Source organism: Ciona intestinalis, chromosome 6, assembly GCF_000224145.3.
Source record: "Ciona intestinalis chromosome 6, KH, whole genome shotgun sequence".
Lineage (NCBI taxonomy): Eukaryota > Metazoa > Chordata > Ascidiacea > Phlebobranchia > Cionidae > Ciona > Ciona intestinalis.
Genome location: NC_020171.2, coordinates 625,172 through 650,578, shown reverse-complemented (window position 1 = coordinate 650,578; position 25,407 = coordinate 625,172). Strand labels below are relative to the sequence as shown.

The 25,407-nt window shown below is 34.6% G+C and overlaps 5 protein-coding genes across 8 annotated transcripts; 3 read left to right on the top strand and 2 right to left on the bottom strand.

The window, feature by feature from the left end:
• Window positions 1-1,397: 1,397 nt before the first annotated feature.
• Window positions 1,398-4,315, top strand: LOC100175348 (U8 snoRNA-decapping enzyme-like). Of its 2 annotated transcripts, none has more exons than XM_018812285.2 (5): window positions 1,398-1,564; window positions 1,860-1,994; window positions 2,523-2,638; window positions 3,025-3,166; window positions 3,694-4,315. In XM_018812285.2, the coding sequence occupies exons 1-5, from the start codon at window positions 1,550-1,552 to the stop codon at window positions 3,898-3,900; spliced, it is 615 nt and encodes a 204-aa protein (XP_018667830.1). In that variant the 5' UTR covers window positions 1,398-1,549; the 3' UTR covers window positions 3,901-4,315. The 2 variants fall into 2 exon arrangements, with proteins under 2 accessions (XP_018667830.1, XP_002132010.1); XM_002131974.5 differs by having other exon boundaries at window positions 1,552-1,657.
• A 414-nt stretch (window positions 4,316-4,729) lies between these two features.
• Window positions 4,730-5,939, bottom strand: LOC100185534 (palmitoyltransferase ZDHHC3). The gene has a single exon (XM_002131980.5). It carries the CDS (start codon window positions 5,827-5,829, stop codon window positions 4,990-4,992), a length of 840 nt encoding a protein of 279 aa, XP_002132016.1. The 5' UTR covers window positions 5,830-5,939; the 3' UTR covers window positions 4,730-4,989.
• A 285-nt stretch (window positions 5,940-6,224) lies between these two features.
• On the top strand, window positions 6,225-8,177 carry LOC100183170 (RNA-binding protein 48). Of its 2 annotated transcripts, XM_026834766.1 has the most exons (2): window positions 6,225-7,063; window positions 7,100-8,177. In XM_026834766.1, the coding sequence occupies exons 1-2, from the start codon at window positions 6,500-6,502 to the stop codon at window positions 7,733-7,735; spliced, it is 1,200 nt and encodes a 399-aa protein (XP_026690567.1). In that variant the 5' UTR covers window positions 6,225-6,499; the 3' UTR covers window positions 7,736-8,177. The 2 variants fall into 2 exon arrangements, with proteins under 2 accessions (XP_026690567.1, XP_002132020.1); XM_002131984.4 differs by having other exon boundaries at window positions 6,225-8,177.
• Window positions 8,171-13,635, top strand: LOC100180806 (coiled-coil domain-containing protein 83-like). Of its 2 annotated transcripts, none has more exons than XM_002131994.3 (11): window positions 8,171-8,305; window positions 8,481-8,565; window positions 8,999-9,167; window positions 9,683-9,792; window positions 10,318-10,375; window positions 10,728-10,902; window positions 11,521-11,628; window positions 12,089-12,210; window positions 12,581-12,729; window positions 13,028-13,237; window positions 13,411-13,635. In XM_002131994.3, exons 1-10 carry the CDS (start codon window positions 8,193-8,195, stop codon window positions 13,229-13,231), a joined length of 1,293 nt encoding a protein of 430 aa, XP_002132030.1. In that variant the 5' UTR covers window positions 8,171-8,192; the 3' UTR covers window positions 13,232-13,237; window positions 13,411-13,635. The 2 variants fall into 2 exon arrangements, with proteins under 2 accessions (XP_002132030.1, XP_018667846.1); XM_018812301.2 differs by having other exon boundaries at window positions 13,028-13,232; window positions 13,411-13,633.
• A 2,707-nt stretch (window positions 13,636-16,342) lies between these two features.
• On the bottom strand, window positions 16,343-22,142 carry LOC100183168 (melatonin receptor type 1A-like). The gene is made up of 8 exons (XM_002126387.4): window positions 21,739-22,142; window positions 21,119-21,316; window positions 20,003-20,158; window positions 19,383-19,563; window positions 18,341-18,541; window positions 18,008-18,099; window positions 17,673-17,783; window positions 16,343-17,292 (listed from the first exon to the last, which is right to left on the bottom strand). Exons 1-8 carry the CDS (start codon window positions 21,858-21,860, stop codon window positions 17,055-17,057), a joined length of 1,299 nt encoding a protein of 432 aa, XP_002126423.1. The 5' UTR covers window positions 21,861-22,142; the 3' UTR covers window positions 16,343-17,054.
• Between the last annotated feature and the right edge of the window lie 3,265 nt (window positions 22,143-25,407).

Below are 25,407 nucleotides of genomic sequence, written 5' to 3'. Positions count from 1 at the left end.
TTTTATCACTCTATATTCCGCTGGGACAAATACCACTAGCTGTGTTAATATATGAATGGCCTTTTACGCTGCAGATAGTATACCTTATTGGTATTATGACTCTCTCATCACGAATTCAAAATCAAAACGCCCCAAATATTTTGGCGCATGTTTTATTTATTGTTCCGCGAAACGTAAACGCATCGACCCATTTTGAAATTTGGACAGATTTACTAGGAAAAGGTTGTTAAAATGGCAGCGGTTTCTAACAAGCTTGACTAATCAAGACCATGTATGCAAATTCCGTGTCATTCATTTCCGCTTCCTATTTGCGGTAATGGGAGATGTTTCTTATTTTTTATAATATAGTATATAGTACTGTAGGGTAAGGTGGGACACCTTAAGCACATAATGCCTAAATATCCTGATTATGTTTTAAAGAATTAACAACAATCTATGCGAGTCGGGGAAACACGGTTTTGTAATTTTTAAATGTTTTTTGTCCACTACCAAATTGGACAAGAAAAAAATAAAATGTGTCCTATCTTCACCCACCCTGCTATATTTTTCTCTTATTCTCGTGTTTTTTTTTTTATTCACTTCGCACTAAAGATTCAGGGTCTGAAACGCTGTCACATTTCTGCTAAACAATGACCCCACCGCTGCAATATTAATGATTCTAAATGAAACTCTTTTACAAACACAACTCTTTTTATATAAACATCCCAACCACAAAAAATGCACTAATGAAAATTCTGTGTCATTCAATCTTTGCATTGCATATGCATATTTTTGGGCAATTATATTGCACCCAAAACGTTCCTGCATTCGAGAACTAATATTTTGTATCCCATATCGGATAGCCTACATTATAGTTCTTACCGGAATTCGAATTACCCAAATGCATTTTCTCCTTTACCACTAGAGCTCCACGCACTAATACAGCTTGGTTTTTCTCTTGCTCATAAGCGAATCAGCGTCAATTTAGGACGTGATTAGACAAGGTTGTCCTTGCATAAATCAATTAGTCGTCTTACTGTAGCCATGAAACCCACAAGTATCTGTAACGTAATCTAGACCTAAATTAGACATATCCTTTAAATGTACACAAGATCAATAGAAAATTACATGCAAAATATTCGCTATCGGACCAGTGTTTTGTTGTAATGGCTAAATATATGTCCATATATACGTTGGCCAATTTGTGTTAAAAGCCACCAAAATGTTTCCCCACTAAACTTCGGTTTATCTTAGTCTATGTGCGTCGTTGTAGGCCTACTGTTTGTTTCTATATGGTTTAGTTTTACCTTGCTTGGGTATATGTAAAATGTATATAGGTATTTTAATCCTGTTTTTATTTTTCAAAAACTTCTTTAAAAAAGTCGTCCTTTTTATATTTGCGTAACACTTCGTATTGTTGCAAATAAAATATCAACAGAACCTTCTCTGTCTCGTGGCTTACTAGTATGACGTCGATTTTTCACACTTAAATTGGTTACCATTAAAAATTGTGTCCCCAATTTTACAATGTCATACGTATTACAATCACGGATTAGGGGAAACACCTGGGATGTTTTCTTTTAAGGTAAAAAGTTTTTGACTAAAACCAAAATTGCAATTTATAATAGGAGTCCTTGTCTAATTTGGAATTAAACTTTGAATATCAGTCATGGAAAGCGTAAGTTTTGTATTACTGAATTAAATTTTGTAATCTTAGCTTTACTTTAAGTTTTATGAGGGCACAACAATAATTATAATATTTTTCATTTTAACATATAGGTTGCGTTACTTATTGTCTGTGAGGTGTTATATTATTAAAATTATTAACACCAATTAATACGCTTATAACCGTGATAACTAATTTGAGTCCATTTTTAAAGATTTTGTCCAAAAGAGTGAACAGAAACGAGACAGAGATCGAAATAGGAAACAGAAAGATTGCAGCTCATGCATTTCTGTATTCACCATCTACTAAGATCTTGTTTAATAGCATACCTATGCGTTATTCTATAATGGTGAGTATAACCCTAACATATTATAAATATATATATAAAAATTTGATTTTTGGGGGGAGCTGATAATTTGGACAACCCATTAGTAACCACTGGGTTGGACCAATTGCCGTTAAGTGTATTGCCCGAGGACACATACGCCGCAATTGTAGCAATGATAAGCCTTGAACCTATTACTTCTGAATTAGAAGAGGCAACCAAATTTGCTAAGCCGCCGGACATATTATTGTGACTTATTGAGTGATGTGTCACAGTGTTTAGCATGCCTGTCTGTAACCCAAAGGTAATGGGTTCAAGGCTCTTTGCTGCTACCATTGTGGGAAATGTGTCCCTCATTGGTAGCTAATGTAATTGCTTTAACCCAGTGGGCACTAATGGGTTATCTAAATTGTCAGCCATACATGAAACAATCACCCACAAATTATATGCATTGTAACTCATACGCTGGTGTATGAAAAAGAACATACATGTTATAACATCTGTTGTTTCCAATTTAAACAGTTTTTCAGCATTTTTATTTAATACTTGTAGATGCAAATACGATTTGATGGAAAAATTGGATTTCCTGGTGGCTTAATTGACAAAGGTGAAAACATTGAATTCGGATTGAATCGAGAATTAAAGGAAGAGATTGGACTTGAAGAAAAGTAAATTGGATTCTTTAGTATTGATTCTAGTACCAAATATATAAGTCACTAAATTGATAAAAAATATATCTTACAAACAGGTAATATTTTAATAAAAATATATACATGGATAAAAGAAAAGCAAAGAACACATTTTTTGTTAATATTCTTGGTGTTATATGGTACAAACGTATGACATTATTATAATGTAGTATGTTATGTATATAAGTACAAAGCCTAAATAATATGCTATGTTTTTTTTAAAGAAATGCAATGCACAAAGTAACATACATGGTAACTCATGCGCTGGCACGAGGTGTATAAAACAAAACACCTGTGGTATAACGACTGTAGTTTTCCAGCCACCAAGGATAAAGTAAGTTACATTCATTTATTTTTTTCCCCAGATTTTACTTGGATGAGTCTAACTATGTTGGGTCCTATGTTACACCCAAACTTGTTGATCATTTTTATGTCAAAGAATATTTTGAAAAGGATTTGGAAAGAATTGAAAGGGGTGTGTTGGAAGCAAAAGACTGGGGTGGAGAGGTAGGTGTTAATGTTGGGTCTATCCATAGGTGTAACATCTTTTAAATTGGGAATTTTAGGTAACATTGTTAAAATGGCGTTACAAACACATTAAAATCTGGGGTGATATTGTTAGAATACAGTTACACTCTTAACTGTTGAACATAGGGAATTTCATTGGTTAATGCGGCAAATGCAATATAATTTGGCTCTGCTTGTTTGTATAGACACCTAACAGTAGGGTAAAACTTGTATGATGTCACATTATCACCCTTGTTTTAAAAGTTATAACTTTTGCTATTACCCACCATACCATCTGTGTTGTCTACAAAATAAATATATGGCTGACTATTTAGACAGCCCATTAGTGAACACTGGGTTAGACAAATTGCTGTTAGGTGCCTTGCTCAAGGACACATACGCCAGAAAGGTAGCAGCAATGAGCTTTGAACCTAAAAACCTATTGATTTGAGGCTCACGCCCTAACCTATGTGCTATGGGTGCCAAGTAAGCTTATATACCTAAATACTTACACTTTGTTCCAACAGACATTAGGGCTCTTAAGAGTACCGGTTCATACACTTCACGACAATAGGAAACCCCTGCCTGCATTTTTGCTGCATAACTTCATTGCTGACGCACGAGATCAGCTTATACATAGCATAGTAGATACAGATGTACTCAGTGAGTCAGAAATGAATAACATTTTGGTAGAATCACAACAATTGAAAGACAAAATGGTTCAAAAACTGTGACTTTATTATTAAATTTAGGATAAATTCAACTTCTTTGGATAAATGCCATTACGCTCATTATTTTTAAGTTATTGTTTTATACACCTCATCTTCGCATACAAACCACCGATAATCATGTAGATGTATATATATAACTTTTTTGGGTTCTTAATTTTAGGATTTTTTTCTGTTTTCAAAATAGCACTTCTTTTCTAATGTTGTAGGCTATTTTGTATTTTACCCTGTGTGTCAAGTCTCAGGTCAAAAAAACGTGCTACATTTGTTTTTCTTTAATGTATAATTATATCGATATAATTTTGTAAAACATACGCACTTGTGGTGGGAACAATGGCCCTAAATAAGATTACAAAGAGAAAACTGCATATAGGTTATAAAGTGTGTGTTATTTACAACTATTCAGTAAAGTGGTTTTATTCAAAACATTTGGATATTATTTGTACACATTGGTTACATTTTTAATTTAATACATTTTCTGTGTAAATATTTAGAATAATAAAAAAATTATAGGGAATATTATTTCGGTTAATTTTATATATATATAGTTAAAAAATCACAGGTTACAAAGTGCAATTTAGTGGGATTAAATTTCTTGGCGTATGAAAACTCTGCAGATTTAAGAGTAAAAGCAACATACTATATATAAAAACACTCTAACCTACAATATGTACATTGTGTCTGTATCTAAGTTACATTTAAGTACATGCCACTGTTAACTTTGGGGCAAAGTTTGTATGCCAAAAGTCAGGTGTGCTTGCATAGGCTTATACCAGGGTATATGTAGTGTATACATGAAACATTGTATGCTGCTAATGCTAATGTAACATATGCAACATGAAAGTAAATGTGTGTAAATACAATCGGCAAACATGCATTACAGTATGCATATTACTATTTCCACTCTTTAATAATAATTGTTTCAGTGCCCACAGCTTTAAGAACAAAGAAAATTGTAATAAACAGTTTTGAAGTGTAGTACTATACTGCAGTATCGAAATCTGCACATTTATAAGTCTATAAAGTGATGTTGGGTAGATTTTTGTGCTACAACACAGTTGTCTTCATTGTCTTTCAAGATAGTAGTACAATGTCTCACACAATATACTGGTATACATCACTTTTAGCAATTGAAGGTTCATAGCATGGGAAAAACCAATCTTTGGAAAATTTATCACCAAAAACAGACTTCACATTTAGCCATTTTGTTCCTTTTCCCCAATGCTTCTCATTTTTAAGCTGTTCAATGCCTGTCTCATTGGAGCAAATCGAATGCATTTGTGTACAGAACATAATCATAGTGAAGAGGAAAAAGAGAAGCCCTTCAAAAGTTAAAGTGATGAGAAATATAACTGTCGCAGGTGGTGAATAAGAGGCGCACTCATTCCAATCATTAGACGCGCATTTTATCACATGCACTACTATTAATATAAGAGCATGTAGCGATATTGAAGCAATGTAGAATGTGAAAAGAACGAAGTATTTCTGGTTTGATTCACCCACACAGTTATTAATCCAAGGGCAATGATGGTCCATTTTTCGTATGCACCGTTTACACACGCTGCAATGGTGAGCACGCTCTGGTTTTATACTGTAGCATTTTGCACACTTGTATACAATTTCCCCCGGTTGTAAGTTCAAGCTCTCAAGCTTTTCTTTTGTAGCATTACCCTTTGGAATCGCGCCAGGATCTGTAGTCATTGACTTAAAATGTGAAGATAAAGCCAATATTGCCAAAGAATTAAACAGCAGAATGTTGAAAGTTCCGTAAATTGGCTGGTTAAATATTTCCGGCAACAGCATGACTATATTCACTACAAACTGTGCATAAAGCACCAGTCCCCAAGTTATGAATACACATATCAATCCACATACGTCTTTAACAAGCCAAAGCTTTTTATGTCCGTTCAAAAGTCGTATTAATCTTCTCATCATATTGAATGTATCACCAACAAAATTTCGATATTTTTACAATGTATTACCTTTTATTTAACCTTAAATCGTGCATATCTGTTTGCTGCAAAATACAATAACACAACCCTGTTAAACCAGATTGTTACTAGGAAAAAATACGGAACACACAAAGTTTAACGTATATAAATAGGCTATCTGCGGAAAATTAAACTGTTTTTAGTATATTATATAACTAATTGATTTGGGTAAGAGCAGTTTAAACTTGAATCCCAAGTTTAATACGCGATACTTTTTAAGAAATAAACATAATAAGTTACGAATTCTAACTTTTATCTTTTCTCAATAATTTCATGTCCTACCAAAGCTTTTATGCAATCAGTATAACAACGGGACCATAAATGTCTGTGGGAAAAAATTGGTTTTAGATTTTTTATTATTTTTAATATTTTGCAAATTCTAAACGTTAAAATGTATTAAAAATAATAATATTGATGTGAATAATATTTTGAATACGTTTCATATCTTGATAAAGACTGTATAAGATATTAGTTTATATTTTTGTTCGAGTAACTATACGACTAAACACTTTGTTGTGTTGTTATGTATGCGGTATACGCATTGTGTAGTAACGCTGTTTTTGCAATTTTAATCGATATTTGCAGCTGGAATATTGCATTAAATTCATTAAAATATGGCTGCAGATGTCAGTGTACCAAAGCACCATGTGAAGCAAGAATATTGCGACGTAAGGCCGAAATACAGGCGTGGAAAAAAGCGAACATCTGTACGAGTTTTTACCGTTAATTCCGAATCAACCTATCTCGTCGTAGCTAACGTTCCAGCTACGAAGCTTGAAAAAGATCTTTTAAAACTGTTTTCTATATACGGCACCATCGTAAAATGTGAAGAATTAAAAGATTACCCAAAGGAAGAATTTACGCAAGTTTTTCTGATAAAATATGACGATATACAAAGAGCAAAAACTGCGAAAAAATCTCTTGACGAACATTATTTTTTTGGAGCTATGCTCCATGTATGTTATGCTCCAGAATACGAAGCAGCTGCAGAAACAAGACATAAAATCCGTCATCGTCGTTTTTCCGTCGTTTCGAGAATTAAATTTTTGGAAAAAGAGCGTCCTGGAAGTTCAAAAAATTCAAAAGTAAAACAAAAATATGAAGTGAAGAAAAATACGAAAAAAATGGAACCATCAATTACTAATTCAAAATTTAAACAAAATTCAACAAATTCAACTTTTGAAGAAAATTCAACTGTTCAACAAAATTCAAGGTTTCAACAAAATTCAGACTTTTCCACAAACCCAGCCTTTTCAGCACCCCCGTGCCATTTAAACGGGCACAATATAATTGGCCCATGTTACCCTATCAATCATAACTACCACCCTTCCCAGCCTCAATGTAGCAACAGTGCAATTCCTCTCTTCTTGCCACCTCCTCCCCCACCTAACAATTTCAAGATTTCGAAAAAGTTTAACCCACTTCATCAACAAAATACAGATCATTTTGAACCAAGAATTAAAAAAGGAAGATTAAACCAAGATTTAATTGAAGAAAATCCAATAAAAGTTGATCATTCAACTTCACAAAAAATTATAAAATTGATTCCCAAAAAACCTAAAGCAGAATTTAAAACCAAACCTGGGTATTTTCACCAAAAAATTCAAACAAAATCAAGTTTTGACACTAATGGTATAAAAGTATCCCACACTGACAAAATTAATGATAAACCAGATAAAAATTCTGTTCAAAATCTTCGTACAGTTTTACCCCCCGTTATAAAACCTCCATTTTTGCCACGGCATTTTGAGTTAAAAAATATTGAAGAAATAAATAAAGTGGATTTGGATGAAAAAGGAAATATCCCGTTATTGGGAAGCTTTCTGCTTGAAAAAAGAAAACCATCTTAGTTTTATTTATTTTTTTTCTATTTCTTTAGCTTTCTTTATCACTGTTACTGTTTTATATATTTCTTGACTTTTTTCGTACATTTATTCAATTTGGTTTTGGCATAGGTGTTACGTTAGTGGTGCCTGGGGTGTCATCTTACCCCAAATTTTAAAACAGGTTGAAATCATGTTTTTAGCACCCAAATATTACACCTTAAAACAGATTTTCCAACATTCTCTATATTAATTAATAAGATACTTGTTGAATAAGTATATGTTTAACTGCATTTTAACAAAGCCATCCCAGGTTTTCCAAAACGTCTTGCCTTTGTTTTTTTATGCTTATGGTTAAGTTTAATGGTAGACTTTTAGGTTTCAAGCAATACAAGTGCTAAGTTTATAACACCTATACTTTTACTGAAGAGAATTTATCCGTTGTACAACTACATTCTTTCCCACAGAATTTTAAGTTTAAATTATGGCTAAAAAGGGAGGGAAAAAGAAGGGCAAGGGGGGAGGGGGTAAAGGAAAAAAGAAGGGGGAGAAGAGAGAAGATGAAATGACTTTGAAAGAAGCAATACTTGCCTTCCAGTAAGTATAGAAAAAAGTTAAAAATAAAAGATTACTTTTTTGTTAAAAAACATATATTTATGTATGATTGTCGGATTTAATACACAGTTTTATTTTTATGAGTAGATTGTATGATATACCTGACCTGTTATTAATAACCAAGATGTTAACTGATTTTGCATCTATTGTTAACTAGGATTCAAGTAAAAGAAAAAGCTTCGGAAGATTTACAATTCGAAATCAAAGGATTAAAAGACAAAAACAGAAGGTTTAGAGATAGAGTAAGTTTTGATAATCCAATTAAAATGTTCAGTGTTTTATTAAAATTAGAATAAAGCGTAAAAATTCATATAAACAAGTTCATACACCTAGTGCGCGTTTACACATACACTCACAATGGTGGCAGCATCACGCCCCAAACCTGTATCCTCTTTGATTTCTTAGGTTTAGCCAGGTCTGCTTATCGTGGCATCGGTCTAACACAAAGCACTTACACCCTCACAGCTGTGGCAGCGTCAAGCTTTAAACCCGTATCCTCTGGTCCACAGACTGTAAACATTGTGCCACAATGATAACAGTTAACTGAAATGCCCATAGAGTTTTTTGGGAACTAAAAGGGGTAAAAAATATATCTTTTAATTTAAGCTATACCGACTTACACTTACATAATTATACAGTAAAACATATTTTATATTATTTTTTTTTAACTTCTAGAACGCCCGATTATACGAAGATCAGCAAATCCACATCAAAACCCTTTTACGTCAAGCTAAGGAACAAGAACATGAGTTAGAAGAAAAAGAAGTTTACAACAGTGAGCATGTGGAGCAAGCACTTAGGGAAAAATGGGCCGCTGCAAGAAATGAGGATAAAGAACTTGATGGTGAGTGTTTATAATTGAATCTATAGTGCTATGGTTGTATAAACTTTTAAAGTTTGGGTGACATTATGTTTTGCACCCCAATTTTAAGCCTGAAATAGCTTTTTCCTGCTGTTAGGTGGCTATGCAAACCAAAGTGGCAAAGTATATTGTATTGAACACTAAACAGAGCCAAAGTATATTGCATTTACCACATTAATCAATGAGGTTTCCTATGTTTAAGTGTCTTAGACACTTTAAAGCTATATAAGTTACATACAAGTTGATACAACGCTTAAATGTGTTGGTTAAAAAGATAACAGTTTTCTGAGCATTTCAGTGCATTTGTATGGTAAAAATTTCTTCCTTTTTTTATCTTATGGTTTTTTATTGGTGCAAACTACATTTTTTTTTTTTTCTTTGGGGTGAGGATTTTCCTAAAAAATCTCTATTTTTTAGAAAGAAAGTCTTCTAGACTGTCTGTTAGTGATTCCCGATGCTAAAGTTTTGCTGTTTGTATCTTTTTATTTATTAAACAGACCTATATAAACGCATTGAACAAGTAGAGCAGGAATATGCTAAGATGAGTTCAGATGTTGAATATTGGACCGAATATAAGGATGTGGGAAGTGAAGAGCATGCTAAACAGGTGCCAGTCAATTTTAAATATATCTAATTATCTATCTATATATATTTATTATATATAGTAGGGTAGGGGTAGGTAGACCACCTTTAGGATATAATATTTAAATACCCTAATCGTGTTTTAAAAAAATTATCAACGATCTATGGTAGTCGTGAGGACACGGTTTTATAATTCTTTAAATTTTATTTGTTTACTACTAAATGGAACGTAAGAATAAATTAAAAAAGGTGTCCCATATCCCCCCACCCTACTATAAAATATATGGTATATATAATATGCAGTAGCCTATGTTAGTATAGGCATATCAACTTTACATAATAAAAACTAATTTAATTTTGGACATTATTAGATTTATGTTTGTACATGCATCTTAAAATACAAATATGCAGTGTTCAACCTTGTAACTAGTGTCCTCAAAATAAATGTAACATTATTGTGGTAAATGGAATACCCATGGACCATATACTATAGCTATAAGCATATAGATAAATCATGTATGGTACTTCTATCTTATGTTTTTGTTCCCAGATACATCTGTTGAACTCTGAATTAGAAGATATGTTACGTAACTTCAATGATATGTGTGGTAAGTAAGATACAAGTACGGATACTTTTCCATAAGTTTTATTAACAACATATAATAACAACTGTTATGTTAAAGCTTATTTCGCTCTTGACCTTGGTCATATTTATTCACTAGGCCTAGACTTTTAATTTAAATGCAAAATAGTATTAAATTGTTTTATTATTTTTAAAGTATTAAATTGTTTACTAACGAATGGGTCAATAAAAGCGATTGAAAATATGTTTCATTTTACACCAACCCATTAAAACAAAATGAAAACATGTTCCATCTTACCCCAACCCACTAAAACAGAATGAAAATAGTTCTATCTTATCCACTAACCACTATACTTCTAATCTTACCCACTATACAGGGCACCTAACAAGACAACTAGAGGCTGCAAAATACGAAGTAACTTTATACAAGGAGGAGTGCATGGCTGAGCAACAACATTTAGCATCAGAGAAAGCTATGGAGCATTTAGACCCTGCTAGTGTACAGGAGGTGCATGAGAATGAATGGCTTAAAAAGGAAGCTCATATCCACAGGTTGGATATGTGTAGTATAATAAGCACCAAACTTTTGTAAATGCAGGGGAGGCAGAGATAGCTATACACACAAAGGTAATGGGTTTAAGGCCCGACGCTGCTACCATTGTGGGTGTATGTGTCCTTAGGCAAGACACCTAACCGCAATTGCTCCAGCCCAGTGGTCACTAACGGGTGGTCCAAATTATCAGCCATAAAGAAATGAAAAAATCCCCCAAAAAATAATCACCCACAAAGTAACATACATGGTAACTCGTAAGCTGGCACGAGGTGTTAAACCCATGTGATAACGACTGTCGTTTCCCGGCGACACGAGGGTAAAGTAAGTTACATTCATTTCACGCATAATTATGTGAAACAATTTCAGTGCAGAAAATTCTAGGGTACATCCTGCCACACCAGGTTTAGTACATGTGTATTATGCGTTGGTTGTACCACAGGTGCTTTATTTCATACACCATATGTACCGCTATGCGCTTTTAAGTTATCTCCCATGTAATTTCATAGTTTTTTGACAGTCATTATAACATGGGTGTTCTGTTTCACACACTTCATGCCCACTTGCAAGTTACCACATATCTAACTTTAAGAGTGATTGATATTTCTGTTTATTCTTAGGGAAGAAGAGAAAAACTTACTTAGACTTCTGGATGAACTTGAAAGTGAAAACCTGTCGATTATTAGTGAGTTGTTGTATTGCAAACAAGAGGATCTTAAAATATCAAGGTAAGAACTTTTTATTCTAACATTCTGATTAAAAAGTGGTTCCATGTATGTATTTACAAAGTACAAACCATGTTGTTTTTTTAAAGTAATGTAGTAATTTATGGGAAACTGAATGTTTTAATAAGTTCCATGCAAATAGTTGTGTTTTTCAAACTATGTTAGGTTTATGTTCTATTCTATATAGTTGAGGTCTCACAGCAAGGCACGCCATAGGAACTACTTATTAGGCAACACACTTTTTTGAATACAAGAGAGGCAGGGATAGTTAGAGGCGCATTCATACAAAACAAATCTAACTTATTGGTGTAATGTTTACTGATAAATGCAGTGTAGAAAATCCAAGAACAATTCTGCCTACCCTGCCACCCCAGGTTTGGCACCTACGGACTTTGGACTAAGGCCTGAGTTGGTCCATCAACCCAATTGTAACTAAACATGTAACTGTTATCATTTACTCTAGGAATTTCTATATGACACAGTTCGAAGAGGATGAAATATTAAACCAAGATACAATGCATGATATGGACTTGAAACAAATGTCTGTGTATCAAACTAAGGATGATGATAATAACAGTGTGAAGGGTAAAGTGCTTTACTGCTTTGTATATTGCTATATGTATAATAGGTACATAAAAATTTTAGTCCACGACACTGGTCCCACTGTTTGCATAAATGATATACATAAGCGGCTAGGGTAAAGATATCAAAAACTTTTACACAAATTTCATAACCCGTCGGGCAGTCAAGAAGTGTATGAAACAGAACACCTTTGTTATAACGGCTGTTTTTACCCCACCATGCAGGAATAAATAGGTAGATTCATACATTTATTCGATATTAATGTAAAAATTGAACATAAAATTTGCAAAAAAATAATTCACGGACTTTGATATGGTTTACTGTATTTACACTTTGGCTTCCAGGCATAATATTGTCTTATACAAAATTTTAGCCATAGAGCCACGCCCTATGAGTGCCATGCAGCGTGCAGTGGAGCAGAAAGTTTTCTCAATCCTCCCAGAGCAAGAGGAGGAAGAGGAAGAGTGGGAGAATGAGATAATTGCTCGTCAGGATCAAGATATCAACATATATGAAGAGAAAGTAATTAAATTTTACCTTTTTTAACAATTTTCCATGTTTTTTGCTTGCAGGTATTGTTTCTTTACATTATTGTATTTAAGTCCTGTAAGATGGCAGACAAAATGTAAAAAATACACTATGTTTTTATACTAGATAAGCTGCTGAAAGGTTATTTAAATTATTTTCTAGCCTAATGACCCATGGCGTGCCTCGTCACATGACCTCACCCAAATAAATATAACGTAACACAATTTTCTGTATTCAAAATGCTCATTTACATATTCATTGCAATATTTTACCCATTATTTTCATTCTACAGGACTTCCTACATTTAGGGCCTTTAGAAATCAAGCTGTTGTGCGTAACTGGAGAATCCAAACCCATACACCCTTTAGATGCAAGTCTACAGATTGTAGATGGCTCCAAACCCGATATGGTTACAAGACCAAAATGGCCAATAGAACCGCCTATGATAAGAGCAGCACTTGAAAATCCACCTGAACTTGAAACAAGTTCTACCTAATGTAAGGTACTTAGTATAGATTACAATGAATAAGTTAATGATTGTAACTTGCTCTATCCTCGCATGGATGTGTTCTGTTTCATACACCCCATGCTAAATTACAAGTTACCATGCATTTAAATATCAGTTTAACAGCTATGTTATAAATTTCTAATAATCAAAATACTTTTGTTTTTCAGGTTTACATATTGGTTCTCTCTTTTATGTTTGATTTTGGTTCAAATTACAACTTTCTGTACATTTCTGTGCCTCCAAAAAGCACTATTGGACCTATACTTTCTGTTGTGCTTTTTTACTTTGTTTAGATACATAAATGTCACTGTAATATATGTGCACTTCATATATATATGTTTTCATTACTGTGCCTACGAAAGCTTCAATAAAATTTACATTGTAACTAGTAAGCGTTGTTGAAAAAATATATTGTGTTTTTTAATGTTTTATCTCTTTTATTTGTTGTTGATCTATGACGTCACATTTTACGACGTCAAAGTGACGTCATAACCACTGCTTGACGGGTAAGTTAATGGTTTTAATGCAACTTCTTATGTTCCTGATTCTTTTACACTTTAAGTTGTCAAGAACTGAAAGACAACATCACCGCTTATGACATCATAACTACTAGTGACGTCATAAACATGTATTGTAGGTTCATTTGTGTTATACACAGCGTTGTTAGGCTGCTTTTGTAAAGCACCTGTTATTGGTTTGGCATAGTGTCTGTGGGATTGCTTAGCCGTCAAAACACATGTCAGAGGCATGGGAACTTAACATGTGTTCATACATACTAATGCAACGTTCTATATATATGTACACAACGTGTGGAAGCACACGGAAAAGATAACACCTGTTTCACGCATATTTACAAAGTTTTGAATTTTTTTTAAGGTGACACTTTGCAACATATTGTGGAAAACAGAAGCATCTGTAATATGTGTTTACTTGTCTTCTGGGAAAACTGCTACTGTTCGCTTATGTACACAATGCTAAAGAATACTCCGTAAATAAGTGGCTGAATAAATGCAAATTATATAGCTTATTATATATCCTGGCGTGGCAGGATAACCGCAGAAGAAATCGCGTATCTTATTGTATGTGTCTCCTGATCACTTAAGTTTACGACTTTCCGTTAAGTGTATTGCCCAAGCACACACAAGCTCACATTGGTACCAGCAGTTATATTCAAACCTGTCAGAATATATCCTTCCCAGGAATTGGAACCTTGCATGATAACAATATAGCATTACACCAGAATATCTTTTAAATGATTTAGCTAAGTTTTAGTACTTACTAAACTTTAGTATGTACTAAAAATGTTTAGATATGTTGTTTGTTGCTTAAATTCCAAATCATTTGCCGCTTTTCCAGTGACACTACACCAACGCGTAGTTAAGCTTCGTAAGATTTACTAGCACTTCATAAATGAGTGTCCTGGCACGCCACGTGATTATTTTAGCTTATAGTTAAGCAATCAAAGCACTGTTTGCATTCAGGCCCGCCTGGTTATATCGTAAATTTAAACTCGTAACCCCATTAAGCGTCACAATGCACATGATTACGATAAGACAAATGTTCCCGCCTAAATTTAAATTATAAACACCGATTAAGTTTTTCTGGCTGTGGAATTGCTTTTGGTATAAATAAGTAAATAATATTATTCATAAATTGTGGGTCAGTGCATAAAACTACATAATGTAGCAACATGACACGGCACGTATTAGCAGATTATCTTTTAACCGGCTATATTTAGTAACAAAGCTTCGGTACATATAGCCTTTGATACCAACTTACCCAAAAAGAACTACCATGTTCTCCTAATTCTATTTTCATGTTACCCATTTGAAAGTTCATAAAACGCCATGACTATAGTTAATTATTCGAAGGTAAACAAAGCGCTTAGATCCATAGTCCGCCGGTTTCTTAGTCGTCTGCGCCATATTTGTCTTTCGTTGTCTTACGTTTACCTTACGCCTACACTCCAACACGATAAGAGTTAGCAAACATTGCCTCTCTATAATAATAGCCTCACCCTATGGTTTAGAACCGTGGTAAGCTTAACACTTGTTCCAACACACGTGGCCAGTCCTCGGCTATATAGGCGGAGCACGTACGCTTTTGAAAGGCAAATTTGAGGGGCGCAAGTACTGATATTTAGCTTGCACTCAAACGGTTGGGTAAATTTGAAAAGTAATATGTAGCCTATGGTGATCGTTAGTAAGGTATTTTTTGTCTACTTTATCAGTTGTAGCGATTTCTTGCGGCTGTTTATGATATATTTAAAGGTAATGACCAACATTCGATTCACTGTGATTAATATTATTAAACTATAATTTACAGGTGCTTTTTGGACAGTTATTTTTAGGTTCGTGCCGTTGAATGCAGTGTATTATCATCGTAAAGCATCAATTCTACGCCGGCCGCTCCATATATGTCACACATTCTGTTTTGAAGTGTAATGTCTATGGAAGCAGTGGGCGTCAGAATAATATCAACTATTTAAGACCAATGCCATCCTACAATTCGTACTTATATTAACTGCGTAGGCCCTGTACCCTCGTTTCTTGTTCGACAGTGGGCATAGGGCACCAAGAAACAAAAAAAGGGAACAGGAATCGTTGTTTAAAACGCAACAAGGTTTTGATAATATCATCCTCAAAAAACAAAACATTATTGAAAATATCGTTTGTTTCTTATGCCCCTTGTTCAACCGTCTCATTTTATTGGTTCTTTATTACGTCTTTCCTTTGGCCAATATTTGCATAGGTGATACAGGTATACCAGGAAATAGGACCCGGTTCGTAAATTTGGAAGCTAATTCTTATATTCTCATGTCGATTATTGTAATGTATTGTTACTGTTATAATTTTCAAGGACAATACATGACTATACTACCGTACATTTGTTTTCCATGAAAATGTTCAACACACATGGTGTATTCACCTCATGCTCACTGACAAATTATAACATGGGTGTATGTTTGTACACAAGACAGACATATGGTGTAATCATACACCTCATGTTCAATTTTGAGTTTCAAATACGGTATTTTCTTATACTTCGGACACACATGCTGTGACACTGTTCTATGCTTACTTACAGTATATAATATAGTGACGCAGGATAGTTATATTTTATTCAACACACAATGAAAAAATAAAATATAATCATTAAACACAAATGAACAAAAAATAAACCAAGTTTTAACAGTGGACACAGAGATTACGTTTCGTTACAAAAATAAACGCTAATAAGCGGATGTGCAATGTCAAAAATATTCGGAAAAATGCAAAGGCGTATGTAATATAATGTCACTTTGTGCAATATATACGTACAGTAGCAGGAACAATGGTATAAGGTGCCGTTTTAAAGTCAAACAGATTTTTCTCAATGAAGTGTTTAAAAGAGTATAACGTTAGTCGTGATTTTTTAAGTTAACCCGAAAAGCAATATCATATTGGAAAAACTATGGTCACATCGCAAGAAACATTATGAACTTGGGCAAAAAATCTCAACGTTTTTACATCTTTAATATACGTATAGTAGGGTGAGGGAACATGGGACACCTTTTAAATTTATCTCGTTCCATTTCGTAGTAAACAAAGAACATTCAAGGGATTATAAAACCGTATCCCTACGAATCCCATAGACTGTTGTTAATTGTTTAAAACAAGATCAGGATATTTAAATATTATGTGCTAAATGTGTCCCATCTACCCCCACAGTACTCTATATATGTATATGTATGTCCGTTTGATCGCTTGAAATGACATATCTGCCTTTGGGTTCCCATAATTGGGTATAAACAAGCAGTTTAACGGTCAAATCATGCTGAAGGCTGCATTGAAACGTTTATTCCAACTTTATGCTTCTGTTGAGGCGTAGTCGTGCTCAGAGAATCGTGCATAAAACTTCCACGAACACGCCCAAAGAACATGAGAACAAGACGCTTGTATTCTTTGCGGAATCTTCTATTTAGCAGGACGTAAATAATAGGGTTGATAGAACTGTTGAACCACGCCATGTTAGATGCTGCCATGTGTACACGAACGTCAAACGCTCTCCTGTAAAAATATGCGTATTGTGAATACATGTGCTCGTTTATCCTCACGAGTTACCAGTGACCACATATGTGACTTTGTGGGTAACCATTTTTTGAATTTTCTTTTCAATGTAGGCTACATGGCTGACAACTGGACAACCCATAAAGTACCACTGGGCTGGATTAATTACCGTTAGGTGTCTTGTCCAATACACATACGCACACAATAGCAACAACGTCAACCAGAAACACGTATAGGCCTATCCTCTGTGCTAGAAACTAGCGCGCCAATCACTCTGCCACACTTTAACGTATAATACGATAACTATACGGCGACATAAACTTGCATTGCAATAACTAAGACATATAAGAAAGGGTATAGCTTTAAGTATAACACAATACCTTGTTGCGGAAGGTGGCAAGTTCACAATAACACTTGGAAGAAATGTTATCATGAATCCAATACAGATTGTTACACTGATGAGCAGCATGCGTCTGTTGTCTTTTATCCGTCTACAGGTTAAGGATAAGAACAGTTTATGAAATAGACGTTTGATCTTGAGCATATACTATAACATTTATTTTGTACGAAGAGATGGTATTCCCACACCATACGTTTAGTGTCGAGTTACAACATAGGTGTCATCTTATACAGCATACATACATGGTGTATTCATACACTTCATGCTTATTGTCCAGTGAATACAGTATACACTGTAATAAAACAAGCAACTCACTTTGCATTACTCATATCAGCACTGCTAGTTTTTCGCAGCATTATACTTTTTCTCAAGTTGTTTTTATCCTTTACGATCGACACTGATCGTTTCTGTAAACAAAAACAACAAATTAAAACTATTATTTTTAATGGTCACGCCTTTATTCGAAAAAGTTCGTACTTCTATTTTGTCCACATGGTGTCACAACTGTCGTATTACCGTTACTATCAAAGCTTTCGCTATTATTGTACAGCACTTCGACCGTGACCCAAATTACAAATTTTAATAATTCGGTAATTATTTCAACCCCTACTACCTAAACCCCCTTAGGTAAGATTCGAACCCACTTACATTCTGGTCTGTGCTTACACTTTTTGTTGGACTGGCCTCGCTCACAGAAACCGAGTTAATGCCTGTCGCATTTGAAGCGCTCCTCCCTTTCCGCATGGTGGCGTGTATGCGCTCACGCTGCCTATCAAGCCGTGTGAATATGATGCTGTATAAGACCACCATAATCACAAGTGGCAGAAACTGAAACACAGCTCTCGCGACCTGTAATGTAGGCATAATTCAACACGTTATGAAATAGATTTTGTATACGAAAAGTGGCAAAGGGAATGGTTATATAATGTTTTACAAAAACCGACATTTTTTAACGAAAAAAAAATTTTAAGAAAACTAATTTCTCAACTAAAGAAAAAATGTCCCAATTTTACGACATTCAGGGTTATATTCGTCCTCATGCGCCCTGTCGGCTTATTGGTGCTGTATAGCTCAAAAAACGTAGTTGACAAAAAAAGTGCAACTTGTTGATAACAACGTGGCGTGATGGCCCTAAAGACATGGCTTCAAAAACCGGATATAACGTAATAAACGGTTACTACGCATGCGCAGTGTAATTTATCATGATCGAATTTTTAATTGTTAACAAAAACCTGTCTGCGACGGTTTATGACGACATAACAGACTTCCTAATTATCTTCCGGTGCGAATAACACAGTTAATGACGTCACATGGTGACACCATGAACAATTCCGAAAGAACAACTTATAAAGTTAGACATGGTGGAGTGTGGGGTAAGATGAATACAGTTAGAACATAATATCTCATATTTCCCAATCGCGTTTTTAACAGATAACAACGCTCTATAGGATAGTAATGATACACGGTTATATACGTCTCTAAATATTCTTTGTTTAATATCAAATGGGACGATAAAAGAGAATAAAACATGGGGGAACCTTTCCCCAACCTACTATATAACGGGACAAGGTGTTTAGTTCACCCCTAGTATAACGACTATCGTTGCCCCGCCACGCTAGGATCAATCAGTTGTATTCATTAGTGTTTATATGTTACATTCACGTATTCATTAATATTGTGGTTATATTACCTGCATGTATTCGTCCCATGGTACGCACACAAATGTGCAAATGAATTGCTTTGGGTGGAAGCCAGTAATTGAGTTGGTAGGGTTGCTGGGATTCTGTTTTGCGCATATTGGGTGTGTGGTTAACATTGGTATCAAGCAAATTGGGGCAAAAGTCCAGCAAAATACGAGAATACATATCACCCTGAAGAAAAATGGTTTAGATTGAGTAATGTGTACATACGATGCTGTATGCTAACTTTTGTGTGTCCATATACATCTACAATATTTCACTGTTGAGTTATAACATTAGGTCTTCTTATACACCAGACACATATATGTTGTTTTTGTGCACCTCATACTCACTGTTGAGTTATAACATGGGGGTCTTCTTATACACCGGACATGCGTTGTGCATTTGCACACTTTATGGTCGCTGTGAGATATAACATGCTTATATTTTTACACATCAGACACATCTAGTACAGACACGTCATGCTCCCTGTCCAGTCATGGCATTGGCGCTTTCTTAAAAACCAGACATATACACTTAAACACCCCATGATCTCATACACCAGATATATACTCAAACACCTCATGCTCACTGTCAAGTTATACAACCATCATAATTAGTTGAATTTTACCTTTGTTTATTAAAGTAGTCGTTATACTTTCCCGGCTTTACAACGCCAATGAATCGATTGACGGTAATAGTAACTAGAAATACAACGGACGTATAGCCGCAACAGAAATAACTGTAGGCTTGAAATCTCGCTGTAAAATCGTAAGGTCCAAATGGCCTGAAAGACAAAGTATAACATCATTATTTTTTTTATATTTCTGCCTGTAGTTCTTGACGTTTTAAAGCGTTTGTATATGAATCAATCTATATTCAAAAAATGGCATGCTGGGATACGTTACATACGTTATAACGTGGGCTAAGTTACAATGTATAGATAAGATGTTTCATTCTTGTTCCATCGTCCCATTCGGGAGTAAATATAGAGTATTTACAGAACTATATAACCAGATCCTCGCGGTTTTAAAACAGCATTGTTAGCTGTTAAAATTATCAGGAAATATAGGATATTTTGTGGTAACGGTTTCCCATCTTACACCATTATTGTATATCCTTCGCGAGCCAAAATTTGAATATTTTTAATTATTAATAAACTCCCGGCGGCAAAGGGTGTTGCCAATTACATAGCTTATTTTAATAAGACTGTAAAGCTATTTCTTTGGGCAATATACTACTCAATAATTTAACAGTAAAGTTAAACGTTTGCGTCAGGTAGCTGGTAGTGATCTGTAAAATCTCATATCAAATCGTGAGGCGTTTCTTTATAGTATATTTTACCGTAATATATACATATAATACATATATAACTGGCCGTTATAACTGTTTCGGAAATAGCACATACGTAAGCCAATATTTTGTGCCTGCTGAAATAATAGGCTTTAACTCTTATAGCCCATTTAAATGTCCCAGCCACGCGTATAGTGTATTATAGGGAATGCCATTTACGATGCTAATAATAAGCAGTAGCCCTTGTGATTATGTTTAATGCTGTAAGACATTGTTTTTAAAGTGGTAAACGGATTTATAAACCGTTTTCGTAGCCAATACTATAGTAAGAATTCATGATAATATGTAACTTGCTTTATCTTTGTGTGGCGGGCAACCACAATCGTTATAACACGGGTGTTCTGTTTCGTGCCGGCTTATTTAATACGAGTTACCACGCATGTACTATACTTACCACGCCATTTGTACGTATCCGGCCAAGTTAAATGGCAACATGAGAGAAGCCGTTAAAAAGTCCACAATACTCAAGTTAACGATGAATACATTGAATGTTGTTCTCAGCTTTGAGTTCGAAAAAAATGCAAGAATGGTCAGAAGGTTTCCGATAGAACCGACAAAGATTGCCCAGATTGCGACGCAGATTCCAAAGTACCTGAAAATAAACAAAACATGACTATATCTTAGAATGATTGGCCTCGCCCTTAAATCTTGTGTTGGTTTATAAGTGTATTTGCCCGGTGTAGTATTTAGCACGCCTTTTTCAAGCCTAGGGGATAGGTGGGTTCGAGGCTTGACGCGGCTACTATTGTAGACGTGCGTGTGTACTTCGACAAGACACTTATTAACGCCAATTGATTCAACCCAGTGGTAACTTATAGGTTATAAATTGTAAACCATACATTTAAAAACAATAATAATTACCCACAGAGTTACAAACGGGGTAATTTGTATTCGGGCATGAGGTGTTTGAAACAGAACACCCATGTCATAACTACCGTCGCTACATCGTTGTGTGACAGCAATATAAAATCAGCAATAGGCCTACTCATTTCTGTAAAATAAACACTTTTATACCGAAATGAACTTGCTCGTAAATAGTCAATGTCAGGTTGTGTTGCGTTCAGTTGCGTTACGTTCAGTTGCGCAACCGTTGACACGACTGTCGCAGCCATTGTTGTTCCCAAACCTGCATCCATTTATGTTCTGCCAGTGTTATTATACTATACTTTCAATGCACTTTGTTTACCTAAATAAATCCTGAAAAATCGTAAAACGTTATTTTGTATCCAAAACGGTTTAATTTCTGTGCACCTTTCCTATACCCCTTTGTCTTATGCCACACGTAACAATGTTGATGTAAAAAAAGTTTCTTGCTACATCCGCTAAAGAAACACGACCAAGGAAGTTATTATGATGTCACGGAGGATTGTCTTATCCAAGCCAGCTTATGCATACATTTTCATTACTTTATATTTATAGTACCATACGGGGTAAGGTGGGATACAGTTAGCCCGTAATATCCCATATTTCCTAATCGTGTTTTTAGCAATTAACAACGCTCTGTTGGAGTCATAAAGATACGGTTATACAACTTTGTAAATAATCTTTGTTTACTACCAAATGGGACATTAAAATAAAGCAAAACATAAACTATGTTACCCCAACCTACCTAACAATTTTTTTATTTTTTTCTTCTAACATTTTTAATATAAGAGTGTTGTCATAAAAAGGAATGTAACTTTAAAACGACAGTCGTTATAACAGCTGAGAATATATTACACGCAAGTGATGTAGCTATCCTGTTTATAAAACTTTATAGAACAAAAGACAAGCATCCGACACATACACCAACCTATAATAATTAAACACACAGAAACGAAATAAAATTACGTAACTATTGTGGGTTAAGATGGACCAAATCTGGTCTCCGGGATTTTACCTACGCTGACGTACATAAATAACATATTTGTAGCTTTGCTACAATTTTATCAGAAAAATGACAGAGTAGAAACTCGTTAAACACACGAAAGAGCGTACATTAAAACAGAAAATTCGTAATCAAATTTTGGCGATTAACTATGGCATAAATTATTACGAAAAGTCGTTAAAAATGGTTAACAAACAAACAAAAAAACGTATGTGTTTTTTAAATGTACGAAAATACATTCAAGGGTATAGTTTAAATATTTTCAAAGTGTAATATGGCCACGTCTTTTTTTGTGTTTACTCATGCAAGATTTATACGGCGATTATGGTTTGATCGATTGCTTTGGCGAGCGTTATGTATCAAGTCATCTTTTCCACTTATTGGCCAAAAATATTTAGCCCGCACGTCAGTCATCCCAGCAAATAATAAAAATAGCAAACAAATGTAAATTTTTGTCGTTTTAAAAGGCTGGACTCCAAACTTGAGAGTAGCGTATTGATGGTACTTTGGGGTAAGACTCTCCATATATTTTTACTCTTCTTTCCGTTACATTTGCTGGTAATATAACCAAAGAATATTTACAGAATTACATAACCGTATCCTCGCGACCTTAAAATATTGTTGACTTTGTTGTTAATTGTTGAAAATACGACCAGGAAACATGGGATATTATGTGTTATATATCCATCTTATACGCCACAGTGTATTTATCATGACACTTTCGTTTTAACAAAAAAAACCCTCAGAAACATAACCTAAACTTTGACAGGTATATAACTATCCATAAACTGCAGCAATGCGTAAAAACATCTTATCATTGTTTTGCATTTATCAGGTCGAGGCGGAAATTTCGTAACAACCATTCGTGTTATGCGTGTCAATGTGTCCACACACGATTTGGATACCAGTACCTCTTACAATTCAAATGCGTTACATGCAAAATCAACAACAATGCTAAAAACAAATAAGGTGTATGTTTTTTTAAATTTAAACATAACAATCAGCTTTTTATATAGTAAGATAGGGGAAGATGGGACACTTTTTTATTCTAGTATCTCGTCCCATTTGGTAGTAAACAAAAAACACTCAAATAATTATATAAACATACCCTCACGACTCATATAAACACGATCAGAATATTTAGATATTATGTGCTAAAGGTGTCCCGTCTCCCCCACCCTACTATATATATAACTCAATTTAGTATAGCCAGAACACGCGGCAAAACAACACGCCTTTATTAAATCAGAAACGGCGTGTATATGGCTAAAATCCGGCTTTGTGACCAAACATGCGGCATTGATAAACTGATATCTGACGATCAAATATCATTGCGGGTTCAATAAATTAGGTTAGAACAAATAAGCTTTTGTTGTGTACTGTAGCAAAACATAACTGCAACCCTCATTTGCTACATTTCCTTTATTAACTGCACAAATACCTTTGAAAGTCCTTTTTATATACAACTGAGCAATTTTAAGCCTTTTTATGCTGTTGATATATTCAAGGTACATTTATCCCTATAGTTTACTTTACTCATTATAAAACTGAATTCTAAATCGTTTCCGACATCATTGTACCGCGTCACTACCACCCACTGTGCCTTTCAAAAGTTCTACGCGTAATAAAAAGGGCAAGGTACTTGTTATTTTAACGAACGTTGCTTATAAAGCGAAGTCTGACTTTTTCTCTCGTTTATAATTAACCCGTTTTTAATCTTCGCATTCAGAACACTCTTCTTCGACGTTTAAAAACCACAGGGATTTTTTATAATCGAAAATACGATATTTGTAACCCTAAATAACTTAACTTAACCCAACAGTCGGTATAACGCTATGAAACAAAACTACTAGAGAAAACACCATAAATAATAAATAAAAAGCGTGGCTGCTAAACCCCAAATCCCAAACAGTTTATATTCCCTTAAATCGTTGTACGTGTCTGTTTATGATCTGGCATACGTTAAACGCCATAATTGGTATTTAAATACGCTGAAACAGAAGCCCTATTTATTATAATGGAAATTCCGAGGTTACTAACTATTAAACGTACCAAAGCTGTTATTGTTTTGATAACAGTAGCGATCGTGCAGTAACGAATATAAAGGTATCGGCAAAAGTGCTGACTTGGTGTTATTACCTTAATCTACCACTTATGACTCAATAATCGTCTTAGTTATGACGTCACAGACTTTTGAAGTTCATTGTTACGTCACTGGAATTATTCTATTAGTCGCGACGTTTATAAACATTATGAATGAAAGGGTGACTTTATTTTAACATTTCGGTTACAGTAACGTATAGTACTGTGGGGTAAGATGGGATACCGTTAGTACCCAAAGTCCCATATTTACTGATCGTGTTTTTAATAATAACAACACTTATTTAGAGTCATGAGGATACGGTTAAATAATTCCTTAAATTTCCTTTGTTTACTACCAAATGGGACGATAAGAGAGCATGAAAACATGTCCTATCTTACCTCATCCTACTATATAAGTATTAAAACACAAGGAAAAATACGGGAAATTACGTTAAAACGGCAGTCGTTAGAACACGATAGTGAGTCAACATTCCATCCGGCATGTATACATCACAAAACGTTTATTTCTAGTGTATAAAAAATCATACCAATTGATGTTGTATGCTGAAACCGCATTTACCGCAAAGAAATTGTTTAGCACCCCACCTAAATCTATTCTTAGTTGCCACTCAAATACACCACACAATACCTGGCCAGATAATGAAGGAGAATTGGAGTATAAGCTATGTTTATATGTGTGACGTATTTTGGAAGTCCCAGCGATTAGTTTAGTC